At 45.3% G+C, this 27,726-nt stretch overlaps 8 protein-coding genes across 9 annotated transcripts in view; 4 read left to right on the top strand and 4 right to left on the bottom strand.

Moving 5' to 3' along the window:
• Positions 1-779, bottom strand: part of si:dkey-225n22.4 (collagen alpha-1(XXI) chain) — a 28,046-nt gene extending 27,267 nt beyond the window's left edge. Inside the window, exon 1 of the mRNA XM_057012150.1 lies at positions 638-779. The gene's annotated coding sequence lies outside the window, so the exon portion shown is untranslated. The remainder of the gene's footprint in view (positions 1-637) is intronic.
• An 871-nt stretch (positions 780-1,650) lies between these two features.
• On the top strand, positions 1,651-2,236 carry LOC130513534 (histone H4). Its single transcript, XM_057012320.1, has one exon. The coding sequence runs from the start codon at positions 1,694-1,696 to the stop codon at positions 2,003-2,005; it is 312 nt and encodes a 103-aa protein (XP_056868300.1). The 5' UTR covers positions 1,651-1,693; the 3' UTR covers positions 2,006-2,236.
• Positions 2,237-2,385: 149 nt separating this feature from the next.
• LOC130513531 (histone H2B 1/2) lies at positions 2,386-3,044 on the top strand. Its single transcript, XM_057012315.1, has one exon. The coding sequence runs from the start codon at positions 2,624-2,626 to the stop codon at positions 2,996-2,998; it is 375 nt and encodes a 124-aa protein (XP_056868295.1). The 5' UTR covers positions 2,386-2,623; the 3' UTR covers positions 2,999-3,044.
• A 3,203-nt stretch (positions 3,045-6,247) lies between these two features.
• Positions 6,248-7,350, top strand: LOC130513504 (histone H1-like). Its single transcript, XM_057012289.1, has one exon. The coding sequence runs from the start codon at positions 6,284-6,286 to the stop codon at positions 6,884-6,886; it is 603 nt and encodes a 200-aa protein (XP_056868269.1). The 5' UTR covers positions 6,248-6,283; the 3' UTR covers positions 6,887-7,350.
• Positions 7,351-8,743: 1,393 nt separating this feature from the next.
• On the bottom strand, positions 8,744-9,233 carry LOC130513503 (histone H2A). Its single transcript, XM_057012288.1, has one exon. The coding sequence runs from the start codon at positions 9,163-9,165 to the stop codon at positions 8,788-8,790; it is 378 nt and encodes a 125-aa protein (XP_056868268.1). The 5' UTR covers positions 9,166-9,233; the 3' UTR covers positions 8,744-8,787.
• Positions 9,234-9,497: 264 nt separating this feature from the next.
• Positions 9,498-11,399, top strand: LOC130513512 (histone H3). Of its 2 annotated transcripts, XR_008946738.1 has the most exons (2): positions 9,498-10,076; positions 10,664-11,399. XR_008946738.1 is itself a non-coding variant. In XM_057012295.1 (1 exon), the coding sequence occupies exon 1, from the start codon at positions 9,587-9,589 to the stop codon at positions 9,995-9,997; it is 411 nt and encodes a 136-aa protein (XP_056868275.1). In that variant the 5' UTR covers positions 9,498-9,586; the 3' UTR covers positions 9,998-10,538. The 2 variants fall into 2 exon arrangements, 1 of the variants encoding a protein (XP_056868275.1); XM_057012295.1 differs by lacking the exon at positions 10,664-11,399 and having other exon boundaries at positions 9,498-10,538.
• A 5,532-nt stretch (positions 11,400-16,931) lies between these two features.
• On the bottom strand, positions 16,932-17,636 carry LOC130513528 (histone H2B 1/2). The gene has a single exon (XM_057012312.1). It carries the CDS (start codon positions 17,588-17,590, stop codon positions 17,216-17,218), a length of 375 nt encoding a protein of 124 aa, XP_056868292.1. The 5' UTR covers positions 17,591-17,636; the 3' UTR covers positions 16,932-17,215.
• Positions 17,637-18,226: 590 nt separating this feature from the next.
• LOC130513535 (histone H4) lies at positions 18,227-18,624 on the bottom strand. Its single transcript, XM_057012321.1, has one exon. It carries the CDS (start codon positions 18,580-18,582, stop codon positions 18,271-18,273), a length of 312 nt encoding a protein of 103 aa, XP_056868301.1. The 5' UTR covers positions 18,583-18,624; the 3' UTR covers positions 18,227-18,270.
• Positions 18,625-27,726: the final 9,102 nt, after the last annotated feature.

Raw genomic sequence — 27,726 nt, 5'->3', positions numbered from 1 at the left:
ATATCTCACAACTGAGACAACCTGGTCTCCACGACGATACGCTCAGAATATTCGGATGTCTGGGATCCTGAAACATGGTGACGGTTCTAAACCTCCTCAGCGTTGCGGAATCTGGGCAGAGAATGTTGGAAATGCTTCGGCGTTCCTAAAATGGCCTGTCGCCATGCTCAGATTCACATTCTGTTTTCCCTCTTTAGGTCCACGCCTGTGTGGTTCCTGCTCTTTATAGCGGCAGGACTGGTTGCAGACCCACCGTGTGGACACGCCAGGTGCGTCCGGAGCCACATCAAGCTCTGCACGTGGCCCCAACATCACCCAACAGCTGGACTGTTGTAGCGACGGAACACTGACTGCTGCTCCATGACATTATTCACTTAGTTTGAGCAGAAACAACATAGTTTGATCCTTTCAACCAGGAAGACAACATACAAAATATAAAAAGAGAGATAAAAACAGATGTTCAACCTCTATTGATCCTGATGTGTTCTATAATCGGACTAGTATTTATAACACACAACTTTGTGACTAATTAAAGAACAGCGTTTTGTCCTCAGACATCAAGCTTTGTGCCATTCAAGTAAGGAAACATCTGTTACATGAAACAAACTTCAGGAACAGCTCGTGAGGACAGGCTTACCTAGTGTCTGACTGAAGCAGGCGGCCGCTGGCGATGGCGATGAGACCCACTTTGTGGGGAGAACGCGAGCAGACTGACGGTGGTGGCGGCAGGGCCTCCCCCTGGTTGGCAGGCGCAGTGGTGGGAGTGGCGGGGCTGGATGTTAAAATCACCGGCTCAGCCTCACCACACAGAAGTCCCAGACGCGTCCATGCAGATGTCACAGCCGCACGGTGGCGCGTCTCTGCTACGTTCATTTATCACTGAATTTCTTTGTGTGTTAGAAACAGAAAGTGAGGCTAAATCAGGCTGCCTCATCTCTGCAAGTGAAAGTGTAAAGGTATTAAAGTCACTAATATAGTATGTGTGAGCTACTCATGAGGTTTCCAAGCAGGAATCTAATAAATGTGTGTATTTAAGTTTCAAATGTGAATATAAGTGTATACATTTATATTGTATGTACATAGGGATGCAAGTGTGAGGTTAAAGCTTAATTACCATGGTCAAACATCAGACTTATTAGTTTAAGAGCTGGTTGTACACTACAGAAGGGCATAGAGGAACGGTTTACTGGTCACTATCATGACAGTGTCTCTGAGAAACACCACTAGCACAAACAGTGGCTGACTGACGGGCTGTATTGACCATGAAACCTAAAGAAAAGCCCTCACAGAGGTCAGCACACACGGCCTTTGTTGCACTGGAATGTGTCGCCCCCTTTTGGTAGAAGCCGCAATCTCCATGCTTCTCCTGTTTTGCTCCGTCTTCTTTTCTATTCATGAGAGAAGCAAACATAAGAGGCTGCAAAACACATCAAAATGTTTAAAAGTCGGCTCACATAAAGACACGGTCACCAGGTGTTTATTGAAGTTCACAATCTCACAATAGTTGACATTATTTAATAAGACGCGACAGTTTGTGTAACGTGTAGTTCCCGTCTCAGCCAGCAGGGGGCGGACCCGCACACAAAGAACCAAAGCGGTCTCCTTGGGTGCTTTCAATCACGTCCTCAGAATTGTGTTAAATAAGAGGCGAGCGCAGCTCTGGAACCAGTCTGTCTGTAGTCCAACAGCAAGAATGTCTGGAAGAGGAAAGGGAGGAAAAGGTCTCGGTAAAGGAGGCGCCAAGCGGCACCGGAAGGTTCTCCGTGATAACATCCAGGGCATCACCAAACCAGCCATCCGCCGTCTGGCTCGCCGCGGGGGGGTGAAGCGAATCTCTGGGCTGATCTACGAGGAGACCCGCGGTGTGCTGAAGGTGTTCCTGGAGAACGTGATCCGTGACGCCGTCACCTACACCGAGCACGCCAAGAGGAAGACCGTCACCGCCATGGACGTGGTCTATGCTCTGAAGAGGCAGGGACGCACTCTGTACGGCTTCGGAGGTTAAAATGGCTGCTATAGCAACAACCCAAAGGCTCTTTTAAGAGCCCATCACCGTCTGCAAAGAGCTCAGTTCCTGCTTCAGAGGCAGCGACTCGTCAAGCGGGAATAACGTGAACTCGCTGAATGTTAATATTTATGCTAATGAGCCCGAAAGAGCTACATATCATTAACTTATTACTGGTGCAATTAATGCGGTATAACAGGAAGTCATCAATTACTTGTCCTATTCACAAAAGACCAGATTTATGCATTTGTTTATTGCTGCTTTACTTACCGTTAAATTATTTAATCAGTGATTCATGAAACGCATGTCATACAATAACATACAGTGTTTACCGCGGGTGAAAGCGCGCGCGCGCACACACACACAATATGCGTGCACGCGCACCAGTCCGAATCTTGTAAAGATGTGGCTGAATAAAGAGGAGCCAGGACAGGAAGCTGTCTCCATCTGTCCCCTGTCGAGGCAGGCTGTGGACAGCAGGAGGCGGAGCTGACGCTGTGACCAGTCACGTGTTCGCGGCTCGGCCAATCACAGGAGGGAGACCACACAGTGGTATTTCCATGAGGCCCGTATAAAGAGCGGCTCTGTGGCCGCCCTCCGCTACCGTGGAGAAGCACAATGCCGGAACCAGCCAAGTCCGCGCCCAAGAAGGGCTCCAAGAAAGCCGTGACCAAGACGGCCGGCAAAGGAGGCAAGAAGAAGCGGAGGACCAGGAAGGAGAGCTACGCCATCTACGTGTACAAGGTGCTCAAGCAGGTGCACCCCGACACCGGCATCTCGTCCAAGGCCATGAGCATCATGAACTCGTTCGTCAACGACATCTTCGAGCGCATCGCTTCCGAGGCCTCTCGCCTGGCTCACTACAACAAGCGCTCCACCATCACGTCCAGGGAGATCCAGACCGCTGTCAGGCTGCTGCTGCCCGGGGAGCTGGCCAAGCACGCTGTGTCTGAGGGCACCAAGGCCGTCACCAAGTACACCAGCTCCAAGTAGACCTCTGCTGGCCTCCTCCAACCAAAGGCTCTTCTAAGAGCCGCCACATCCCCTTTAGAGTAAAGTTCCTCAGGCTGTGCTTAGCATCGCACTGCTCCAATGTCAAATAAATTAAATATAGTGGTGGGAAAGTGAAGCTTCATGAAGCACTGAGGCTTCACTAACAACTGTGCCGAACAACATTCAAAGCTTTCAAGACTTCAGTGATGGTGACATCTGGTGGACAACTGAAGCTATTGCAGCCTCTAAAGAGGCACGACTGGCACTGTTTCAGTCCCATGACACCAATAAAATTCATTGTGTGACCAGATTAACCTGAAGAATAAATGCAGATTATGTTAAGAGTTTATTGAAAACTGAGATTTATTTAAATTAAGCCCCCAACGGGGTTAAAGATCCTTCCTATTTTTCAAATGATCGTGGTGTTTGAATTCAGAAACGTTTTTGTGTGAAGTGTTTTTAAGGAAAACCTTTAAAGGTAACTGTTTTCATTTGGGGACTTGTATGTTTGATTTGGAATTATTATTCATAGAAGCAGACATTATTTCCTCTTCACAGGTTTTTAATGAGAAATATCATTTTCTCTGCTGTTGCAGGCCTCAGTCTGCTCCTCTTCTGGCTGACCAGCCCCCCAGCTTTGGAAAATATCCTTTCACAGGGAACAGATGATGCTGGGATGCACATGCAAGTTTCCACAGCGTGGGATATAAAGTCTTTTGTGCCACCTAGTACTTCAAGAGATCCTCGGCTCTGGTCAGAATTTGTTCTTTCAAATATCTATGACACAGTAAGACAATGAATGACTGAATTAAAAAAATTATGTTTCAACACATCTACAATAAATAGACACACACATACATATATACAGAATATATACGTATATATTTAGCTTACTGTCAGGATTTCCAGTGTTGTCATGCCTAGTGTCTCAGCATAGATGATGTGTTGTTGCTGTAAGCCTACAAGCAATTGTAATTTTGAGAGCCATTTAAAAATTAAAAATACAATTCAATTATGGAAACATAAAATGTATGCTATGAACGGCATTATACCTTATTTGGAGGTATTATTGGCGGTACTCTCCATGAAACTTGCCAAAATACTCTAACCCTCACTCTCCAAATCTCTATCTCCTCGCAACCCAACAATTTTACAGCATAATAATGCATCTTATATTGCTGATATGCCACCAAACCACTCAAATCTGTCTCAGAATGCGTTGGAACGCCATGAGCCAATCACAAACGCTGAAAGTCCGAGCCAATGAACGGCTTCGAAACATTCTGAAGCAATCGAACGTCATCAGTCACGTGACACTGGTGTTTTGACACAGCGTTCCGAATCACTCCGCTTCAGGAAGAGTGACACAAGCTCCGAAGCTTCTGTATCATTTACCAATCACTAATCAAATATAAATGTCTACTTTTTCCCCTTTCACCATGATTTAAGATTTAAACATGTAGCACATGCATAAAAAATGTGTAGACCACACAAAGTGGCGGATGTAGTCGTATCAAATATTGTCCAAATTTAAGATTTCCAATATGTCTTAGCACCCAAAGTTGCTTAGTTTATGAGTCGTTTATTACTTCATAAAGCTCTCTTCTAAGAGCCACCACATCCTGTTCTGGGAACAGAAAGCCATCAATGGTGCCGTTCTTCACCTGCTTCACCTGGCTCTCCACAAGGTCTCACATGTTACTCTAAAAATAAAGTCAGTCTAGTCTGGGAAACCAAATGATCCATACAAGCACAGTAGCAGGACTCAGACCATTTACATTTAAAAATACTAATGCTTGATGGTTTGCTGAGAATCCTCCACACATCTTGTTTTCCACAACGTGTTACAATGATGTAAATAACCATCTAATAGAGCTCTTGTTGGAATATGGACAGTTTTTCTTTTAAAATGCCTAATAAATACTGATTTACTGTTGATGCTTGTATTCAAGCCTGTTTGGACCTCAAAGTAATTGGACACTAATTTTTACTATGGTGCTCATGGTTTTCAGGAAATTCACCAACCCAAATGGCAGATCACCTACAGGATCACATTCATGCACAAAGACTGAAGCAAAACATTGATTCAGCAATAAAGACTTCAATTTAGGGTGACTTTTGTCACCACCTGGATTTTACTAAGTCAGTAGGTAAGAGGCTCCTACTGAAATTGTGATCGGCCACATCCAAGAATGGAAAAGATGTACAATAATTTTATCTGTGGAACCACATGGAACATAAACATTTTTTCTTCTGTCTCCCAGAAGAAGAAAAAACACAAGAATTACAAAAATGGAGTGGGGGACAAAGCTACAAAACAATTTAGATTTTAAAAAGAATCCTATGAGCTTTTGCCACAATATTCTCTCTGAAAACCAGACAGTGGTTAAATTATTAAAAGGTCTTAAAATTACGATTGCTTTTTTGTAAAAATAATTCTTTGGAACTAAACGGAAATGTTGTTTGGGTTGGTAAAGTTCTGTGCTGGGCTATGACAATGGGTCAAACGCTAACCTGTGGAAAATTATAATGAAAAGAAAGAAAAACAAAACAGGTGTGTCCAGCGAACAAATATCCACCAAAACGAGTGATACTGTATATTCAGTGAGAGCATAAATGCATGGACTCCGCAAAAAGGCCAAATAAGTGGGTTTTCATGTATTCCTTAATGCTCTGCTGTGCAGATGCTAAAAACAGCCCCAATGTGGCAAATGGACCTTTAGTTTTAAGAGAATCTTTTGTAATCAGACTGGACGAGGCCGACCCAGGCTGCCGTCATGGATCTATCAGAAATGTGTTTGCTGCTTCCAGGAAAACTCCCGTTTCTGACAAGGTAATCACTCTAAAATTGGAGTTTTCACACGGAGTCCCTAAAGAAACGTTTGAACTATATGCGAAGGTGCTTTGGATGAAAGTTGGTGCGTTTCAATAGATTTTAGGAGATATTTAATCGGCGAAAGTCTCCAAACGTCGGTGGTCGTGACGGTGAATCGTCGCGATTTGGAGGCTAAATAAATAAAACCGAGATAATCTCAGAAGCTTTTATGACTTGAGTGTGTAGAAGAAAGTGTTCGCTGTCGGTTCCGTCCACTGCCAGCCGTCAGCGGTTCAGATTCCTTCATTTGTTCACACTTTGTGGAGGGGGAGAAAGCACAAGTGCGGCGCCCCGCACACGGCTGTGAGCGGGAGGCCCGCGGGTTGAGTCTTCACGGTCCGCACGGTGTGTTTAAGAGCGGTTCACGCCCCCGGACTCCTCAACTCATTGGGACTCAGCGACCAACGAAGATGGGAGAAGAAGCGCCAACACAAGCCGCTCCGGCCAAAGCCGCAAAGAAGAAGCCGACCAGAGTGAAGAGCTCGGGCCCGAGCATCAGCGAGCTCATCCTGAAGGCCGTGTCCGCATCCAAGGAACGCAGCGGCGTGTCTCTGGCCGCCCTGAAGAAGAACCTGGCAGCCGGCGGCTACGATGTGGAGAAGAACAACGCCCGGGTTAAGATCGCCGTCAGGGGCTTGGTGACCAAGGGGACTCTGGTCCAGACGAAGGGCACCGGAGCCTCTGGGTCCTTCAGGATGAGCAAGAAAGTGGCCGAACCAAAAGCCAAGAAGCCCGCGGCCAAGAAGGCGGCCCCGAAAGCCAGGAAGCCCGCGGCCAAGAAGCCTGCGGCGGCCAAGAAGCCTAAAGCGGCAGCAGCCAAGAAGCCCGCAGCCACCAAGAAGTCTCCTAAGAAGGCGAAGAAGGCTCTAGCGGCGAAGAAGGTGGCAAAAAGCCCGAAGAGGGTGAGCAAGAGTCCTAAGAAAGTGGTGAAGAAGGCTCCTGCTTCCAAGAAGGCTCCAGCGAAGAAGGCTGTGAAGCCCAAAGCCAAGAGGGCAGCACCCAAGAGGAAGTAAGCAACCCTGAGAGGGTTCCTTCAAAAGGCTCTTTTCAGAGCCACCACAGCACCTGAGATCACATTCCTGCTCCTTGGTCATGATGTGAACATGTGTTCAATAACCTCCTGTTCAGGGGATTAGTTTAGCCGTCTGCTCACGGTATTAATGTGCGTGTATACACACTCTGGTCTGACATCTGTACATGTCACATGTGGGGTTATTAAAGGTCGTTTTGTAGAGAATGCAGAGTTCATGGCATCCAATAATAGTGACAAGCATGCTTGTACTGAATGTTTTCATTCAACTTGTAATTCAGTAGAAGACGTCCAGTAAAGAAAGTCCTAAACCAGGGGGCGGCTCTCTGGCGCCGCCCTAGTGGCTCCCTGGAACCTCCTCAAAAATTATGGAAATTGTTTTAATATAATTTCTGTAGGAGGAAAAACGTGACAAACATTTAATTTCAACATCTCATAATGGAAGTTACACTTAAAGCGCCATCGTACAGCAGAGTGGTCACGTGGTGCATCCTCTCCAGGCTGCTGCAGTGAAGATAAACATTCATCATTAATGCTCATTATGTGTTTGTAGCCGACTGATCATTTGGAAAGGAGACAAATAGAGCTAATATAGACACTACAGCATGTGTGTCCGACCCCCTGAGCAACACAGGGCTCCCCAAGGAACGGTGCTGTCCCCCTTCTGTTCACCACCTACACAGCTGACTTCCAGAACCACTCTGGGACACGTCCCCTCCAGGACCACTCTGGGACACGTCCCCTCCAGGACCACTCTGAGACACGTCCCCTCCAGGACCACTCTGGGACACGTCCCCTCCAGAACCACTCTGGGACACGTCCCCTCCAGAACCACTCTGGGACACGTCCCCTCCAGGACCACTCTGGGACACGTCCCCTCCAGAAGTGCTGGGGAGCAGGCATTAAAGCTAAGGATGCTAACAAACTCATTAAAAAGGCAGGTCTGTTGTTGGCTGTAGACTTACAAACTTAGACGAGGTGGTGAGGGACAGGATGGTGTTGAAACTGCGGACAATCATGGACAGTCCCCCCCCCATCCCCATAACACAGTGGACAAACTGAGAAGCGGCTCCAGGAAGTCCTTCCTGCCATCCGCCATTAAACTCTAATTCATCCTAACCCAGCCAATAACAAGAATTGTGGAATGTTTATGTTGTCATTTTATTTCTATTTTATTCTGAGTAAAATAGAAATAAAATGACAACATAAACATATATATATATAATATATATATTATATATATATATATATATATATATATATATATTATATATAGTGTGTGTATATAGTGTGTGTGTGTGTATATATATATATATATATATACACACACACACATATATACATACACATATGTATATATATATATATATATACATATACACATGTGTGTGTGTATATATGTATGTATATATATATATATATATATATGTATATATACAGTCTATATATGCTTATAACATTCTAGTCTTATACAAAGTATAGAAACAGAATAAATGCACATAAGACTAGAATGTTATATGTATATATATATATATATGCTTATAACATTCTAGTCTTATGTGTATTTATTGTTTCTATGCGTTATATGTTGCTACTACAATTCACTTTCCCTACAGGGATGAATAAAGTACATCATAATCTTAATTTGTTTCATTTATTTGGTCCAATATGGCTGTTCCAACATTTTGGGTTGCCGACCCCCGTCTTAAACTAATTTCAAGTTAATCCTCCAAATTTGGTCTTAACTAAAGAGACGTTTTTAGAGTTTGAAAACTGGATCCAAGTTGGACCGAGAATGTTTCATTGTTGAACAGAACTGCTCTTTATCACGTTGTGGGTGGCTCTGAAAAGAGCCGTTTGGTGCGCGTCCGAGCAGAAAGACACTTATTTGGCCTTCTCGGTCTTCTTGGGCAGCAGGACAGCCTGGATGTTGGGCAACACGCCGCCCTGAGCGATCGTCACTCCTCCCAGCAGCTTGTTCAGCTCCTCGTCGTTGCGCACAGCCAGCTGCAGGTGGCGGGGGATGATACGAGTCTTCTTGTTGTCGCGGGCAGCGTTTCCAGCCAACTCCAGGATCTCAGCCGTCAGATACTCCAGCACAGCGGCCAGGTACACAGGAGCGCCGGCGCCGACGCGCTCAGCATAGTTGCCCTTGCGGAGCAGCCTGTGAACACGGCCCACTGGGAACTGGAGCCCGGCCCGAGAAGAGCGAGTCTTGGCCTTAGCTCGGGCTTTGCCGCCGGTTTTTCCTCGACCACTCATGTTGTTTCTATGTATTATAAGGTTTTGAAATCTACGAAAGTCAGTGAAATGACGCTCTGAGTCGCTACGATCCCTATTTATAGCTGACGCTGAGCCTGCCTGACCAATCAGAGACAGAGCCGCCCGTTCCCGCCGCTCGCTCAGCATCCACCAATAAGGAGCGGAGATTCGGCTGGTGGGTTGGACTCTGGGCGGAGCCGCCCGTTCCCGCCGCTCGCTCAGCATCAACCAATAAGGAGCGGAGATTCGGCTGGTGGGTCGGACTCTGGGCGGAGCTGAGTGCCACGTGCATCATCCAGCCAATCACGAGTCCGGGTGTCACCTGCGTCATCGTCGAGCCCGCTGCTCCGACGCTTTAAGAGCGGCGGCGCCGGCCGTTCTTGTAACTTCGTCTCGTTCTGAGAACAAGCAGCAGTTAACAATGGCCAGAACCAAGCAGACCGCCCGTAAATCCACCGGAGGAAAAGCTCCCAGGAAGCAGCTGGCCACCAAGGCTGCCAGGAAGAGCGCCCCGGCCACCGGCGGAGTGAAGAAGCCTCACCGTTACAGGCCTGGGACCGTGGCTCTCAGGGAGATCCGTCGCTACCAGAAATCCACCGAGCTGCTCATCCGCAAGCTGCCCTTCCAGCGCCTGGTGAGGGAGATCGCTCAGGACTTCAAGACCGACCTGCGCTTCCAGAGCTCGGCTGTCATGGCTCTGCAGGAGGCTAGCGAGGCCTACCTGGTGGGCCTGTTCGAGGACACCAACCTGTGCGCCATCCACGCCAAGAGGGTCACCATCATGCCCAAAGACATCCAGCTGGCCCGTCGTATCCGCGGAGAGAGAGCTTAAACTGGCCGCTCATACACATCAACAAAGGCTCTTTTAAGAGCCACATCAACTCTTCTAACGGAGCTCTGTTCTATTTAAGGTGGAACTGTATTATCTCGGTAATAAGACTAGAATAAAAGGTCTAAATATGCAACCCTACATTACATGTATGAAAGACGAGGTACATTTAGGGTTTTTTTGCCCATTATTGAAGCCTCTTCATAATTTATAGCGGTAGTGGGTGTACGTTACGGATGGGCGATACCACACTTTAAGGATTCGATACTGATACTTGTATTTTTATCAATACTGTTCATTTCTTACTGGCAATTTGTCAGTCAAAATATTACATTTAAGACAAATCACAAGACAAATACAGACCATTTATATAAAATTTATGGTCAATTGATAACTATATGTATATACTGTATATGTTTTATTTTATTTCTTATTCTAGTGTGGTCTTTATGTTGAATGTCGCAGCGTCACACCAAGACAAATTCCTAGTTTGTGTAATACTGTGTATTACATGAACAATGGCAATAAATCTGATTCAGTTCAACTAGGATTTCATTATCCTTTAAACCTGCATAAGACAGTTGCTCCATGAGGAAAATTAACTAGAACAATGTCTGACACCATCACACCTGTTCAGAAAAAGTATCATATTCACATTTTCTGCTTTAGGACAATTGCGTCTGGCTGATTATTTCTCCGGCCTTCGAGAAGAGTCTCTCTGCTGGAACAGATGTTTCTACTGTGCCAAGGTATTTTTTTGCAACTTTGTTCAGCAGCGGAAATGTGGTTTCATTCTTTCCCACCAAACCAAAGGGTCCTCGCTTCTTGGGATGACCTTTTCCTCCGTGTATCTTCTCATTTCAATAGATGCATCTGTGTTTGCTGTGCGATTGCTCTGTAAAGCCACAACCCGGCTGTCAAACTCCCGCCATAATCCCTTGGATGATGAACACTCAGCAGGTGACCCTTGTGTTGCCACAGGATCGATCCGCCCATCCTTAATTTTAGGGGTTTTTTTGCCCATTATTGATGCCTCTTAATCATTTATAGCTGGTAGTGGGTGAACATTTAAAAAAATAAAATAAAATTCCACCATGAACAAGTGTTTCTGATTAAGCTCCTGCTTGTCTAGTTGTGTAATAATTGTTCCCTAATTCATCCCTCTGTCAGAGCTGAGCTCTCTTGACTGGGTTTATGCATCAGCTCAGGTCCAAACCAGTCAATAACAATCATTGTTTAATGTTTATGTTGTAGTTTTATTTCTATATTTTATATTTATGTAAATATGCTTATTCCTGTCCATGTTCTGTTATTTGTGTTTTATTTATTCTATGTCTATACTTAAATATAGTTATATTCCACCAGGTGCAGGCTGATACTACAATTTCCCTACGGGGATGAATAACGTAAATATAATAACCGAGAATTATAAATGTGTACACCCCACCCGACAGAGCTGTTGATGTTGGCATTTTATTGTTTTAATGTGCAGACGCAAATACCAATTAAAAGGACTGTCAACAACTGGATAGAATCGATAAAGTTATTGGAAATAAAACAATAGTGCTTAAAGAATTATGGGATTGTAATAGAAATGTTTTTTTTAAAAATATCAACATGATAAAATGTATGAATATTCTAACAGTCTCATATCTGCTTTAGCGAGACCTTGAAATAATATGTTTTTTTTAAGTGCACATGTACCAAGAACTTCTGTCTTTAATGAGCAGATTCCACTATTTGGTTGCTTTTTCATTTTTTTAAAGTAAATTTCAGGCATCGGTGTAAAAAGATTGGTAATACTGTGTGTGAGTGTATGTAATGTATATTTCTCATATTTGTGTCTTTGCAAACTTCTCATTTAGCATGCTATTATTATTAAGTGTGTGTGTGTGTGTGTGTGTGTGTGTTAATTTTAACTTTGGCAACTGTGTGTTGTGTTTTTTTATTCTCTTCAATAGAATAATAAATATAAAAATTTAAAAAATGAAATTTCATTATAACCTGAAATGAAATTACACTCAACAAATCAGCATATAAAGTAAAAACAAAGCAAACCTCAGCAAATGCAAATAAAGCACGGCCATATGCAGACAACCAAAGCAGACCTGATCAAAGCAACTCAAACTACATAGGATTAGCAAATACTATGGCACAATTTAGCCAAAAAACAGCAGTGAGAAGTTTACAATGCTAGGTTTCAGTGATCAAATGTTGCTCACATTTAGTGCTTTGATACAAAGCACTAAATGTTACATTATGCTGCTAAAACATAACTTAAATAGTATTACAACTATACTACTACACTACTACTAGACTACTAATAGCTAATAAACAACGATTCAGCAAATTCATAAATACAACCTACAAGGTGAGTAATTGGAAACAAAATGGTGTTATACAAAATCAGGAAGTTTTGGGGCAATGGATTCGGACGTGTTTTCTTCAGGAAAAAGATGCTGTTTCCTGAAGAAAACACGTTGTCGTAATGGAAGTTGTAAAACATGATTTCCTACTGTGTGTTGCCCAATATGTGGATGTGACTATATCATCGTAAATAGTGTTCCATCCTCTGCTAAACTGTGGGGGAGGACGGGACAAACTTACATAGGTAACAGTTTGTCCCATCCTCCCTTTCTGACTGAACAAGACAAAAGTGACTAGAATGCATTTAAGTCAGTAAATTGACCTTTGTCAATGGCAACAGTTAAAAACACACAAAAAAAAAATCAACAGAAAACTTAAGGTGCTTTTCTCTCTATTTGTCTCTCACAATTACTGAATTCCAGCAACTTTTTGTACACAGAAAACAATCAGCAACGATGAGTGCAAAAAAGGTTAGCAGAGCGAGGAAATCAGGGCCCACCGCCAGGGACCTTGTCCTTCAAGCTGTGGCCTCATCCATGGAGCGCAAAGGCCTGTCTTCGGCTGCCCTCATGAGGATCCTGGCAGCTCAGGGATATGATGTGGATAGGAACAAGGCCCGGGTCAAGACTGCCATTACCTCTTTGGTAAAAAAGGGAGCTTTGGTCCGGACCACGGGCGGCGGAGCTTCTGCGTGTTTCAGGATGACCAGCAAACCAATGGTAGCCAAAAGAAAGAGGCCGGCAGCCAAGAGACGTGCCGGAAAGAAGTCACGCCGCAGGCCCAAGAAGGCTAAAGGTCGTAAAGCCAAGCGACGTGCCGGAAAGAAGCCACGCCGCAGGCCCAAGAAGGCTAAAGGCCGTAAAGCCAAGAAAACATCAAAACGCCGAAGGAAGGCCCCAAAAAGGCGAAGGAGAGTAGGGAGGAAGGCTTCTGGAACGAAGAGGGCTTCAGCCAAGAAAGCTGCCAGGCGTCGAAGAAGAAGGGCAAAGTAAAGAAGAGAAAGTAAATCCTCCTGTTCTGCTGCGCTCATCAGCAGGATGGTCCCTTACATGAGCCTGCTCAAGGTTTCCTCCTGTCAAAAAGGGAGTTTTACCTTGTCATTGGTGCTTGTTGGGGGTCCAGGCCCAGGGGTTCTGTAGAGTGCCTACAGACAATTTTGATATTAAATGATGCTATATAAATAAAGATACATTGAAGTGAATGTTGGTTTCTCATTAATGTCACAGCCTTATTTATTGTCGAATTACAACTGCTAAACATAAAAGTTGAATTTAAACTCCTGCATTAGGTATTTACATTTGTAATTTGAGTGGCAGTAGGTTTGACTAAGGGCCCATTCACAAGGCCTGAGTAAGGATTCATTGCATTCGTGCTTTTTTATTTAAACAAGGGTGCCTGAATCCGCAAACTTGTGAAATCGGGCGCCATAGTGAAGTTTTAAAATCAGTATTTTCTTGTAAAAATGGGAGTGCAGTTTTCAGTAAAAACAGTGTTGCAAGTGCCACAAGTAGTAATTATTTTCAGTTTGAACACGTTTTAAAATGAAGGAAAAGAACAAATGAAAACCCGGTGTTTTTTGTGATGAACATGGCCTAAGGATTAGAAACGGTGAAAAATTCAGTTACTGGATCTTATTAAAACTGTGCTTATTAAAAGACGTTCCCAATTAAGGACGGCATGAAAATCAACGAAGCTAAAGCAGTGGTGGTCAAACTTGATGGTAAACTTACTACAAAAGCTCTGGCAAACGTGAAAGTCCAATTAAAATTAAATTAAATTAAAACGTTCCAAAAGAGGACAAGTAGATTTTCAACCCTGGACTGGTCTCTATGCTGGTTCTGCTGGACCTCAGTGCTGCTTTTGATCCAGTTGATCACAGCATCCTGTTACAGAGACTGGAACATGTGATTGGGATTAAAGGGACAGCACTAGACTGGTTTAGATCATATTTATCTGATAGATACCAGTTTGCTCATGTGCATGTGCAGAATGCTGGTCTCCTTGTGGTTCCCAGAGTCTCTAGGAGTAGAGTGGGGGGCCAAGCATTTAGCTACCAGGCCCCCCGCTATGGAACCAGCTCCCTGTCCAGGTACGGGAGGCTGACTCCATTGCCACTTTTAAGATCAGACTTAAAACCTTCGTCTTTGAAAAAGCTTATTGTTACTAATTCTGTAGTTGCAGTTACTATCATAGACAGACAGATTATCATACTGAGGGGGTCGTCTACTCATTAGGTCACATCTTAGCTGTGCTGCTATAGGCCAAGGCTGCCGGGGTCCAGAAACATGATCACCTGACAGGCCTCTGTCACTCTGGGTCATGGTTTCCTCTCCTCTCCTCCTCTCCTCTCCCCTCCCCTCCCCTCCCCTCCCCTCCCCTCTCCTCTCCTCTCTCTCCTCTCCTCTCCTCTCCTCTCCTCTCCTCTCCTCTCCTCTCCTCTCCTCTCCCCTCCCCTCCCCTCCCCTCCCCTCTCCTCTCCTCCTCTCCTCTCCTCTCCTCTCCTCTCCTCTCCTCTCCTCTCCTCTCCTCTCCTCTCCAATGTGAATAGCTTTCCCGAATTTAAGTTTTCGTCTCGCCAGCAGCCGTAAATTTGCTTCTATGTCGCCCGCTCTGGCCCCCGGAATGCTCTTAACTATGGTCGCTGGAGTCGGCTTCACGTAGCGCTAAACAGAGTCACCAATTACCAGGGTCGGTTTCTCAGCTGGTGTGTTGCCGAGGTGGGAAAAAACGGTTACCACGGGAAGTGGTTGGTGGGGCACCGTGGGCCTTTGGTTTGGGCTCCGCTTCCTACGAACCGTCTCCCAGCCGCCCTGGCGAGCCGCCTGCTGCCGGGGGACCGCTAGCTGAAGCTATGCTAGGCGGCTCCGCAGCAGCTAGCTTCTCCTGGCTACCTGACGCAACTCCAGACAACTCCAAGCTGCGGAACCGTGTCTCAGTCTCAATAGGTTTCGCCTCCAGAGCCCTTAATAAACTGCAGTTTATGCACCTATTCCCTTCAAGGAGGCAAAAGAGTGACTAAATATTTCACACCCTGAAATAATACAGATCAGGGGGTGAATGTGGGATGTTCTATACAGGGCAGGAGACAAAAAAAAGTTTGCACTTCAGCTAAACTTCAAAATAGCTGAATCTAAACTGATGCAAAGATCTCATCTTCAGCCATCAAACGATCAGGCTCCCTCAGGTGTGAGATCATTTCCATGTGTTTCAGGTCCACCGCTCCCTTTCCAGACAACCTTGGACGTTCTGCTGAAAGAGCCTTCGGGTTACCCAGAGGGCATCTGGGCCTCCTGGTTCAACCGATCCTTGGGGTTCGCTCTGTGTGGGGATGACGATGGCTGTGCAGAAGGTTGTAGATGATGGACTTCATGGTCAACACTGGTTTCCATTCTGCTCTGCACAGATAAAACAATCACCTCTTTAGATCAGGTCGCCTGAAACAGGTGACATTTGGTCATTGGTTTTAGTTCACCTTAGGATGCTTACAGAGACGTTTGCCTCTGAGTCCATTTTGGGGTGATACACCATAGTCTCACACTCCACAACTGGGGGATATTGGGGGTAACCCTGTCCTATCTGAAACACACGCAGATGTCAATGTAAAACCCCCCAAAGTTGTGATGAATACAACAGCTGTGTATACAGGTGTTTCTCACCTTAAAGCTGAAGGCAAACTTTACTTTGTAAACTTCCTGTCACAAAGTGGGACAGGAATTAGGTGGAATTAGGTGACATCTAGCACACACACACACACACAGACTGATACTGGGCAGTTATACTGACACAGAGGGGTTAAGTATATTTTAATGTAAGATGTGAGTAGAAACTTTGTCACAGTGTCTGTGTGGGGTAAACAACCAGGTGAGTATTTTTTCGCAACTTGGGTCTGTTAGCAAGTCACACCTGAATTAAAACAAATTGAATTCTGAAGCTAAGGTGGAATGCCGAATGCTTGAAGGCGACAAGGTTGAGGGCAGTTAACACTGAGGTTATAACAGTGCAAACTTTAATAGGTTGGTTTCTGACCAAAGCCCCTTGTGATCAAACCCTGTGAAGAACAACAGCCAAACTCCCAGAGGTTGTTTGATTGACTTCTCCTTGATCGTATCGCTGGGCGAGATGGCGTTTGTTATGAGTTATTCAGTTGGTGTTTGGTGACGTTGGACCTTAACCTTTAGGGTTTTCCTAGAGCTGTCCCCAATGTCTGGTTTGAGGACATTTGAACTCCCAAAGTCCATCAGTTGGTGTTATCTTTTGCATCACTAATCTTAGGTACGTAGATGGATGTGCCTTATCCCAAAGATTATTCAAGATTCAAGATGTACTTTATTCATCCCCATAGGGAAATTGAATTGTAGTAGCAGCCTAAACATGGATTAATATAACTGAAGTGTAGGAAATTATATATAGAAATATATTATGTATAGAAATAGAATAAATACAAATAAGAACATTATAAGCACATATACAGCATATATTATAAGCACATATATACGCATACACACACACAAACATATAAGCATATATACATTAATATAGAAAATAGAAATACAATTACAAACATTAAACATTGTTATTGAATGGTTTATCACAAATTAAATGAAGACAAAGGGAATAGATATTGAGACACAGCCAAAGCTTATTACACAAATATGATTACAATGAATTGCGTTTGAAGTGATTTATGAGCTGAACCATCTGTGATGAAACTACATGCAGGGTGTTACTTTAAAAAAAAAAATAAAATGAATGGAAGAAAGTGTGATTTATTGCTTTCATTATTGAGGAAGTAGAGCCAGCAGAGGATGTGGCGGCTCTTAGAAGAGCCTTTGGTTGTCGGAGGCCAGCAGAGGTCTACTTGGAGCTGGTGTACTTGGTGACGGCCTTGGTGCCCTCAGACACAGCGTGCTTGGCCAGCTCCCCGGGCAGCAGCAGCCTGACAGCGGTCTGGATCTCCCTGGACGTGATGGTGGAGCGCTTGTTGTAGTGAGCCAGGCGAGAGGCCTCGGAAGCGATGCGCTCGAAGATGTCGTTGACGAACGAGTTCATGATGCTCATGGCCTTGGACGAGATGCCGGTGTCGGGGTGCACCTGCTTCAGCACCTTGTACACGTAGATGGCGTAGCTCTCCTTCCTGGTCCTCCGCTTCTTCTTGCCTCCTTTGCCGGCCGTCTTGGTCACGGCTTTCTTGGAGCCCTTCTTGGGCGCGGACTTGGCTGGTTCCGGCATTGTGCTTCTCCACGGTAGCGGAGGGCGGCCACAGAGCCGCTCTTTATATGGGCCTCATGGAAATACCACTGTGTGGTCTCCCTCCTGTGATTGGCCGAGCCGCGAACACGTGACTGGTCACAGCGTCAGCTCCGCCTCCTGCTGTCCACAGCCTGCCTCGACAGGGGACAGATGGAGACGAGCCAATCACGTGATTCGGTTCTATAGGTAGATAACATATATATTTAAACATGCAGTTTAATATTAAAGTTCATAACCTTTTAGTGAATGTGGTCTTTTGCATTTTGTCATTGTCTGAGGTGATTTATTCTACTGGTAAATGAATTACACCAGTGAAACAATCGTATCCCAGACATGTCAACTTGTTGGTAAATAAGTGTAGTAACTCATTTGTTTAGTTTTGAAAGTGGAATGCAACTGGAGTGAACTTCTGAAAAATGGAAAAGAAAAAACAGTGTTGTAAGATCTAAACATGTGCGGTGGTGGACTTTAGGGTTGTTACATTGTTTAAGCTTATGGCCTCGTTTAAATTCACTGACGTCAATAGTGTTAATACAGTAGTAGATATTTTACACTGTTCATATCCATCCTTTGTTGGCTGGATGGCGCAAGAATTCTGGTCTTTGAAAGATATGAATGGCTCTTAAAAGAGCCTTTGGGTTGTTGCTATAGCAGCCATTTTAACCGCCGAAGCCGTACAGAGTGCGTCCCTGCCTCTTCAGAGCATAGACCACGTCCATGGCGGTGACGGTCTTCCTCTTGGCGTGCTCGGTGTAGGTGACGGCGTCACGGATCACGTTCTCCAGGAACACCTTCAGCACACCGCGGGTCTCCTCGTAGATCAGCCCAGAGATTCGCTTCACCCCCCCGCGGCGAGCCAGACGGCGGATGGCTGGTTTGGTGATGCCCTGGATGTTATCACGGAGAACCTTCCGGTGCCGCTTGGCGCCTCCTTTACCGAGACCTTTTCCTCCCTTTCCTCTTCCAGACATTCTTGCTGTTGGACTACAGACAGACTGGCTCCAGAGCTGCGCTCGCCTCTTATTTAACACAATTCTGAGGACGTGATTGAAAGCACCCAAGGAGACCGCTTTGGTTCTTTGTGTGCGGGTCCGCCCCCTGCTGGCTGAGACGGGAACTACAAGTTTCCTGGACCATTGCTCGTTGATCTTTATTTAAAATGTTCAGCTCTTGTGCACACGGAACTTTCTTTTGCTATGTTTATATTTTTAAGTATATTGAGCTTGTCAGTAGAGAACAGGTAAATAATAAAACAATTGAAAATTACTGTAGAATTTTAAGTATTCTCATTGTTTTTCTACCACTTTAATGTTTGTAAAAGGTTATAAATATTGTTTTATGTTCAGAATGCAACAACTGCTGTTCACACAAATGCAATTATAGATGAAAATTCCACTGGTTGGACAACAATAACCGGTAGAAATAAGTCCTTATATATTCCTTCCATATTATCACATTCTAGTGATTACAATTGCAAGCAGATATGGGATGGATGTATGTCCCAGTTTGTGGCTGGGCTGCACAGACTGAGGTCAAAAGTGACACTTGCCACTTACTAATCTTGAGCTCCTCCATGATGGGAACTGGTGAGAGGGTTCAAATCAAATCAATCTTTATTTATATAGCGTCTTTTACAATCAAAATTGTTTCAAGGCGCTTTCCAGAATCCCAGGGCCTGACCCCAGACAAGCAACAGTGGCAGGAAAAACTCCCCTTTAACAGGAAGAAACCTTGAGCAGGACCAGGCTCATGTAGTGAGAGGAGAGGGGAGGAGAGGTTTGGTTATGAGAGGAGAGGTTTGGTTAGGAGAGGAGAGGTTTGGTTAGGAGAGGAGAGGAGAGGTTTGGTTATGAGAGGAGAGGTTTGGTTTGGTGAGGTTTGGTTAGGAGAGGAGAGGTTTGGTTAGGAGAAGTGAGGTGAGGTTTTGGTTATGAGAGGAGAGGAGAGGTTTGGTTCGGAGAGGAGAGGTGAGGAGAGGATGTTGCTCTGACGTAAATATTAGCTTTACAGAATTTAAGTTTTCTTCTCGCCAGCAGCTTTAGATTGGCTGGCACCCAGAATGCACCTAACTATGGTCGCTGGAGTTAGGGTTAGGGCTTCACGTAGCACATGACTGAGTCACCAATTACAAGAGTCATTTTCTCAGCGGGTGTGTCGCCGAGTGGGGAAAAAACGGTTACTACAAGAAGTGGTTGGTGGTGCACTATGGGCCTTTGATTTGGGCTACACTTCCTGGCTAGTTGGCTGCTGCTGGGGGACCGCTAGCTGTAGCTACGCTACAGTGCAGTGCCGCAGCAGCTACCTTCTCTTGGCTACCTCACGCAACTCCAGACAACTCCAAGCTGCGGAACCGCGTCTCCAGGGCCATTAATAACCATGCACCTATTACCTTCACTAAATTTGAATTATTTCCCCTTGTTGTTGGCAAGTAACTAGAAATGTCTGAGTATTCATTTTTTTAAATAAAGTGAATCCAACAAACAGTGTGCACAGTGCACCAACAAACTCCCGTGAGAAAAAAGGAAGATAACTGGATCCTGATGTGTTATCAAATTATAGGTTAATATCCAACCTTCATTTTTTTCTCTAAAGTTCTTGAGAATTGGTGGTGACTCAGTTACTGGAGCACCTGCAGAGGAACAGCCTGCTTCAGATGTTTCAGTCAGGCTTTAGAGCATATGTGTCAAACTCATGCGGGTGGATTGTAGACGCATGGGCTATGATACCGTCTTCATGTATTGGAAGAGCTTTCACAAAATCAACGCTGAAGCGGAACCGGTCGGTGAGTCCGATTCAGATGATTAAGAAGAGGAATTCGGGATGTTGGACATTGAAATAGTGCAGCTGTTTAATTCAGATACAGAAGATGAAAACTTTGATGGTTCTGTGGCGGAAGAATGATATTTTTGTTTAATATTGATTCTTGAAAATGCAGAAAGAAGACCTTGAAACTGTAGCAATTCTCTATGCCTTGTATACAGTATATCTCTAAGAGAGACGAGACGAGTGTATCCTTTATATTGATTTAATCCACACACGCAAGTACTTCCCAAGCACGCCAAACATCGGCACATTGGTTCCCCTTATTGGTTCCTACCAATATTCCTACATCTCCCCCTTTTAGTGAGTTGCCCACATTTCTTTTAACATCAACAACTGTTATTTTCTTTTACTGTACTTACAAACACAAATATCTCTGTATAACTTTAACTCAGGAATGTACAGTATGCACTAATCAATTAGCTTAGCAACTGGAGTACATTTTGTCTCATTTCTTTTAAACAAGTCAAACAATCAACTTAAAGGCACTTTCCTATCTCGGGATCAGGGTAGACTGCCTGAGTCCCCAAAGCTGTGCAGGGGTTATTCTGCCCTGTGTGACCACAGCTTTCTATGTAAGACGGATTATTATTATTATAAGTCCATTTTCACTGGTCTTCTAATCATGCGCCCTGATCTAGTAACAGTAGGAGTCTCTGGAATGACCCTGATGTGGGATCGGTTTCTCCGAAGACTTCCTGAGGCCAACTCGATGTTGTAGGACCTTGGTGTCTGGGCTGGACCTGTGATGACCCCAGGTTGCTCGGTGTTCTTCACCCAGACTCTCTGTCCTGGTCGGAGCTCCTGTCTCTGCTGTGCCCGGTGTCTTTTGTTGAAACAGGATGCTTGCTTCTCCTTCATTTCCTGATCCTTCTCTCGGAAAGCTTGTAGATCAGGCCATCTCGGGTCCAAATTCTCCTGACTGACGGGCAGGGGTGTTCTAATGTTTCGACCCATCAGGAGCTGTGCAGGAGATGCTCCTTGCGCCAAGGGTGTGGCCCTGTAAGCCATGAGGGCCTTATGTGGATCCTCTCCCTTCCTCAGGAGAGATTTGACTGTCCCCACAGCCCTTTCTGCCTCTGCATTTCCCTGAGGATAACGGGGGCTGCTAGTCACATGTTGGAAGTCGTACTCTCTGGCAAAGTCCGCAAACTCCGCCGAAACAAACTGAGGACCACCGTCCGTGACCAGGACCTCCGCGACCCCATGACGCGAGAAGATAGCCTTGAGCTTCTCCATTACAAAGGCTGAGGTAGTGGAGGTGAGGTTAGCTACTTCTATGTAGCGTGAGAAGTAGTCAACTACTACCAGGTACATAGCTGAGTTCCACTGGAACAGGTCCGCTCCCACACGCTGCCATGGCCTGTCTGGCAACTGTGTCGTCATCAGCGGTTCCGGGAAGTTATGCGCCTCCTTGGCACATATTGCACAGTTTCCCACTTTCTGCTTTATCTGCTTTGACAGCCCCGGCCACCATATGGACTGTTGTGCTCTGGCGATACACTTTGTGATGCCCTGGTGACCTTCATGAACTTTGTTCAGCATCTCCACTTGCATGGAGACAGGGATGACGAGTCGGTCACCTTTCATCAGCAGTCCCTCAGCAAGTAGCAGGTCCTGTCGATACTGCCAGTACAGCTGAAGCTCTGGTGTGAGAGCCTTCCTTTGGTCAGGCCATCCATTTTGCACCAGGTTCTTCAGTCTGTTGCAGACACTGTCTGTATCCTGTGCAGTTCTGATCTGAGCCAGCCTCCCTTCTGACGCAGGTAGGTGCTCCACCACCTGGTTGACGTAGGCACCAACATCCTTCTCCAGTTGTTTTTCTTCCGGCATCAGTGGCGCTCGGATTGGAGCCCTGGATAGTGCGTCTGCTGTGATCAGGTTCTTCCCTGGCACATGCTCAATCTTGTAGGTGAAGCGAAGCAATCGCAATCTGAACCTCAAGATTCTAGGGGGCAAGTCGTCAAGGGCTCTGCTGCCCAGTAGGGAAATGAGGGGCTTGTGGTCTGTCTGTATGAGAAAGTCCATCCCTATCAGGTATGATTGGAAGCGCTCACACGCCCAGGTTAGCGCCAGCGCCTCTTTCTCTATTTGTGCGTACCTGCACTCTGCTTCTGTCATGCTGCGGGATATGAAGGCGACTGGGCGCCATTCACCTGACAGTTGCTTCTGTGACAGAACCCCTCCAAGTCCAAATGAGGAAGCGTCCGCTGCAACTTTCGTCGCTCTGTTCGGACTGTACTGAGCCAGGATGGTGGGTGAGCTCAGCTCCCGACGCAGCTCCTCAAATGCCCGCTGCTGCATGCTCCCCCATGCCCAGTCGCTGTCAGCCTTGAGCAGCTCTCTTATGGGCTGTGAGAGCTCTGCAATCCTTGGTGAGAACTTTCCCACGTAGTTAACCATGCCTAGATATCGTCTTACACCTGCGATGTCTGTTGGTGTAGGCATGTCGGTGATGGCTTTAATCTTGCTTGGGTCTGGTTCCAGGCCCTGAGCACTGACAATGTGGCCTAAGAACTTGACACGGTCCACAGCAAATTCGCACTTGTCCTCATTGAGTGTCAGTCCTTCCTGTTGAAGTCTCTCCAACACTTTGCTCAGCCTGTGGTCGTGTTGTTCACGCGATGTCCCAAAAACAAGGATGTCATCTGCATGACACACGGTACCCTCCAGTCCTGTCAGCATTTGTGATAGCCTCTTCTGAAAGTGTTCGGGAGCCGACGAAATACCGAATGGCAATCTGTGAAAACAGTACCTCCCGAACGGTGTGATGAACGTTGTCAGGGGGACTGATTCTGGGTGCAGTGGCACCTGCCAGAAGCCAGCTGTGGCGTCGAGTTTTGAAAACAGAGTCGCTCCTGACAGCTTGGCGAGGGTTTCGTCGACTGCAGGTAGGATGAGTCTTTCACGACAGACATAGTCATTCAGATGGGTCAGATCCACACAGATTCTGATTGTTCCATTGGGTTTTAGTACCACAACAATCCCTGCGCACCACTCTGTCGGCTCATCGATGGGCGCTATCACTCCCAGGGTCACCATTCTCTGGAGCTCCTCTTTGACCTTGCCTAATAAGGGAATGGGTACACGCCGCGGCAGCGACAGTGCATAGGGCTTGGCGTCCTTTGACAGCTTAATTTTGTACATGCCCCGCAGGCATCCTAAGCCTGTGAAAACTTTGGGGTACAGCCTTTTAATGTCAATTTGTTCCTTAATGCTGTCAACTGTGTAGGCCAGCTGCAGTGCTTCTATTGCTGGCAGACCAAGTAGCGGGGTGGCTAACTTTTGGATAACAAACACTGGCTGTTCAGTTGTCTGCTCTTTGTATTTTATAGTGCCATTGAACTGACCTTTCACTTGTAGAGCATTGTCGCCTGGTCCCAGCAGTCTTTTCGTTGCAGTGGTGAGGGGCCCATGCTGCTTCTTCGAGTCGACTTTAGCTGGAATAGCTGTCACATCCGCTCCTGTGTCCAGCTTAAAGGTGGTTTGTTGGCCATTCAATATCAACGTCTTCTGCCATGTCTTTGACTGACCACCCGCCGACACACTTCCCAAGAAAACAGTCTCTACCTCCTCTTCCTGGATTTCATGCACACTGCTTGGCTTTGTTTTGCAGAGGGCTGCATAGTGGCCTTTCTTGTGGCATTTACGGCATTCTGCATCCCTTGCAGCACAATTGGTCAGGGAATGTGACGGTGTTTTGCCACAACGTCCACAGGCTCTTTGCTCTTTTTCATGGTTCCTTGAACCCTTGCCTTGGGCACCTTTCGTGTGCTTTTGAAACTTTTTCTTGTATTTCATCATGTCCACATTAGCTTCATAGTGGTCTGGACCACCTGTGTCACGCACAGTGGGCTGTTGTTTCTTTATCTCCTCATGCTGTCTTATTTTCAGGACAGCTTTGGCCAGCGTTAATTCACTGTCCATCTGCAGGCTCTCTGACAGGCCCTGGTATCTTATGCCTACCACCAACCTGTCTCTGATCATTTCTTCCTGCATTGCACCATAATTGCAGTGTTCTGCCAGTTTGTAAACTGCAGAAATGAACGATTCGGCCGATTCACCTGGCTCTTGGCTCCTTTTGTTAAATCTGCACCGTTCATAAATCACATTGTGCTTGCAAATGAAGTATTTATCAAAAGCCTCTTTTACTGGCTTGTATTTCTTCTTGTCTTCTTCACTTAAGCCCAGTGTACACAGAATATCATCAGCTTTATCACCCATGGCATAAACTAATGAATTGACTTGATAGGCTTCACCTTTTTGGTCCAGTCCAGCAGCAACTCTAAACCTCTCAAATCTGCGGATCCAGTTTGGCCAGCTTGGAAAGTCTGAGAAGTCAAAGTTCTCTGGTGGGCTTATGGAGAACTGGGAATCCATCCTCTTCTTTGTGTGTCGTTTTCTTTTTTCCAAAAAAAAAATCTTCTTTTCAAGTCAACAAAATATGCAGGATCACTCTCGATGCAGTCTTTAATAGCACCGTCAATTTCAGCTTGATTCGGCCGTTTTCAGAAAGCTACTACTACAGTATCTAACTGCTAGCTAGTTCGCTTATTAGCTCCGAAACGCCGACCAGCCCTCACTCATCAAAACGTCCGTTTCTGCTCCGAACAAACGTCTTCTCATCTGCTTCCGAAAATTACGGTGACTGGACTCGATGCTTCTGACACCATGTAGCAATTCTCTATGCCTTATATACAGTATATCTCTAAGAGAGACGAGACGAGTGTATCCTTTATATTGATTTAATCCACACACGCAAGTACTTCCCAAGCACGTAAAACATCGGCACATTGGTTCCCCTTATTGGTTCCTACCAATATTCCTACAGAAACCACAACACAGTCCTGATCATGTCCTGTACCATTTCAAGAGAATAAATCACTGAAATAAGTTAATTCCAAAATTAACACATGCCATGTCATAGCTCTAAAAGGAAAAACAGCTTTGTGGCTCAGTTCACCAGCCGGACAAAGCTTCGTCGCCAAATTTAAGGTTCGGGCAGAAACCCTATAGATCCAAGCTTCAAAGCCAACAGCCAACAATTCAAATTAAATTACACTCAACAAATCAGCATATAGAAAGTCAAAACAAAGCAAACCCCAGCAAATGCAAATAAAGCACGGCCACAACCAAAGCAGACCTGATCAAAGCAACTCAAACTACATAGGATTAGCAAATACTATGGCACAATTTAGCCAAAAAACAGCAGTGAGAAGTTTACAATGCTAGGTTTCAGTGATCAAATGTTGCTCACATTTAGTGCTTTGATACAAAGCACTAAATGTTACATTATGCTGCTAAAACATAACTTAAATAGTATTACAACTATACTACTACTACTAGACTACTAATAGCTAATAAACAACCATTCAGCAAATTCATAAATACAACCTACAAGGTGAGTAATTGGAAACAAAATGGTGATAACAAAATAGTGTTCCATCCTCTGCTAAACTGTGGGGGAGGACGGGACAAACTTACATAGGTAACAGTTTGTCCCGTCCTCCCTTTCTGACTGAACAAGACAAAAGTGACTAGAATGCATTTAAGTTAGTAAACTGACCTTTGTCAATGGCAACAGTTTAAAAAAAAGTAGTAAAAACACACAAAAAAAATCAACAGAAAACTTAAGGTGCTTTTCTCTCTATTTGTCTCTCACAATTACTGAATTCCAGCAACTTTTTGTACACAGAAAACAATCAGCAACGATGAGTGCAAAAAAGGTTAGCAGAGCGAGGAAATCAGGGCCCACCGCCAGGGACCTTGTCCTTCAAGCTGTGGCCTCATCCATGGAGCGCAAAGGCCTGTCTTCGGCTGCCCTCATGAGGATCCTGGCAGCTCAGGGATATGATGTGGATAGGAACAAGGCCCGGGTCAAGACTGCCATTACCTCTTTGGTAAAAAAGGGAGCTTTGATCCGGACCACGGGCGGCGGAGCTTCTGCGTGTTTCAGGATGACCAGCAAACCAATGGTAGCCCAAAGAAAGAGGCCGGCAGCCAAGAGACGTGCCGGAAAGAAGTCACGCCGCAGGCCCAAGAAGGCTAAAGGTCGTAAAGCCAAGCGACGTGCCGGAAAGAAGCCACGCCGCAGGCCCAAGAAGGCTAAAGGCCGTAAAGCCAAGAAAACATCAAAACGCCGAAGGAAGGCCCCAAAAAGGCGAAGGAGAGTAGGGAGGAAGGCTTCTGGAACGAAGAGGGCTTCAGCCAAGAAAGCTGCCAGGCGTCGAAGAAGAAGGGCAAAGTAAAGAAGAGAAAGTAAATCCTCCTGTTCTGCTGCGCTCATCAGCAGGATGGTCCCTTACATGAGCCTGCTCAAGGTTTCCTCCTGTCAAAAAGGGAGTTTTACCTTGTCATTGGTGCTTGTTGGGGGTCCAGGCCCAGGGGTTCTGTAGAGTGCCTACAGACAATTTTGATATTAAATGATGCTATATAAATAAAGATACACTGAAGTGAATGTTGGTTTCTCATTAATGTCCTGTCCAGGATGAGGCAATGAGGCATGGGGGCTGAATCGAGGGCCTGCCACCTATTGCCTCATCCATGAGAGGGAACTATTTCTACTTGTCAGCAGTGACCTCCACAAATTCAGTTCCAGATCCTGTTGGTGGTCTCTGAAGCTCCTACATATATGGAATATGCTAATAATTCAAACAGTAATGCTACATTTGCTATAATTATTAGTCTGTCACATTTAGACTAAATTTAAAACAATTATTACAGATCTTGGAGGGTTTTTTTTTTGAGGTTCTCCCACTTTTTTGCTGCTCGTGCTGGAGTCAGCATTCCAGTCAGGCCAATTTCCTTCAACAGAACTCAGAAGGACATAAACAAATTGCAGAAATCCATCAGTGTAGTTTCTGATTATATTGTAATTAATGATTGTGATCACACCAGATTATAAGGTACAGCAATAAAATACAGTCCTTAATAACATTTGGCCACCACCCACTCCCATCCTGCTGCAGCAGAAAACCTCTTCCCAGAGCAGAGGTGGTCCTTTTCCGTTCAGCATTGGATCATCTTATTTATATCATCGTCACTCCCTTAAGAAGTCAATTCAATCCATCAGTCTGCGTTATGTTTCTGTCACTCCCACAGTAATTTAAATCTCCATTTAAAATGCACCAACTATAGCAGAGTACAAATACAGCGGTACATAGTCTAATACGATGCTTATAATCGCACAAAACCAAATAAAGACAAAAACATATCAAACTGGAGGCAGCAATGTTCCTCTAAAGTGAAATAATTTTACACTTTAGTAAGATATGTGAAACAAATAGTGGACAATA

This window comes from Takifugu flavidus, chromosome 17 (genome assembly GCF_003711565.1).
Source record: "Takifugu flavidus isolate HTHZ2018 chromosome 17, ASM371156v2, whole genome shotgun sequence".
Lineage (NCBI taxonomy): Eukaryota > Metazoa > Chordata > Actinopteri > Tetraodontiformes > Tetraodontidae > Takifugu > Takifugu flavidus.
The sequence above is the reverse complement of the archived record's forward strand: the minus strand, read 5'-3'. Positions and strand labels throughout refer to the sequence as shown.

Coding starts and splice junctions, on each gene's coding strand:
- LOC130513503 (XM_057012288.1), bottom strand. CDS start 9,165: ATGAGTGGTCGAGGAAAAACCGGCGGCAAAGCCCGAGCTAAGGCCAAG.
- LOC130513512 (XM_057012295.1), top strand. CDS start 9,587: ATGGCCAGAACCAAGCAGACCGCCCGTAAATCCACCGGAGGAAAAGCT.
- LOC130513535 (XM_057012321.1), bottom strand. CDS start 18,582: ATGTCTGGAAGAGGAAAGGGAGGAAAAGGTCTCGGTAAAGGAGGCGCC.
- LOC130513528 (XM_057012312.1), bottom strand. CDS start 17,590: ATGCCGGAACCAGCCAAGTCCGCGCCCAAGAAGGGCTCCAAGAAAGCC.
- LOC130513504 (XM_057012289.1), top strand. CDS start 6,284: ATGGGAGAAGAAGCGCCAACACAAGCCGCTCCGGCCAAAGCCGCAAAG.
- LOC130513534 (XM_057012320.1), top strand. CDS start 1,694: ATGTCTGGAAGAGGAAAGGGAGGAAAAGGTCTCGGTAAAGGAGGCGCC.
- LOC130513531 (XM_057012315.1), top strand. CDS start 2,624: ATGCCGGAACCAGCCAAGTCCGCGCCCAAGAAGGGCTCCAAGAAAGCC.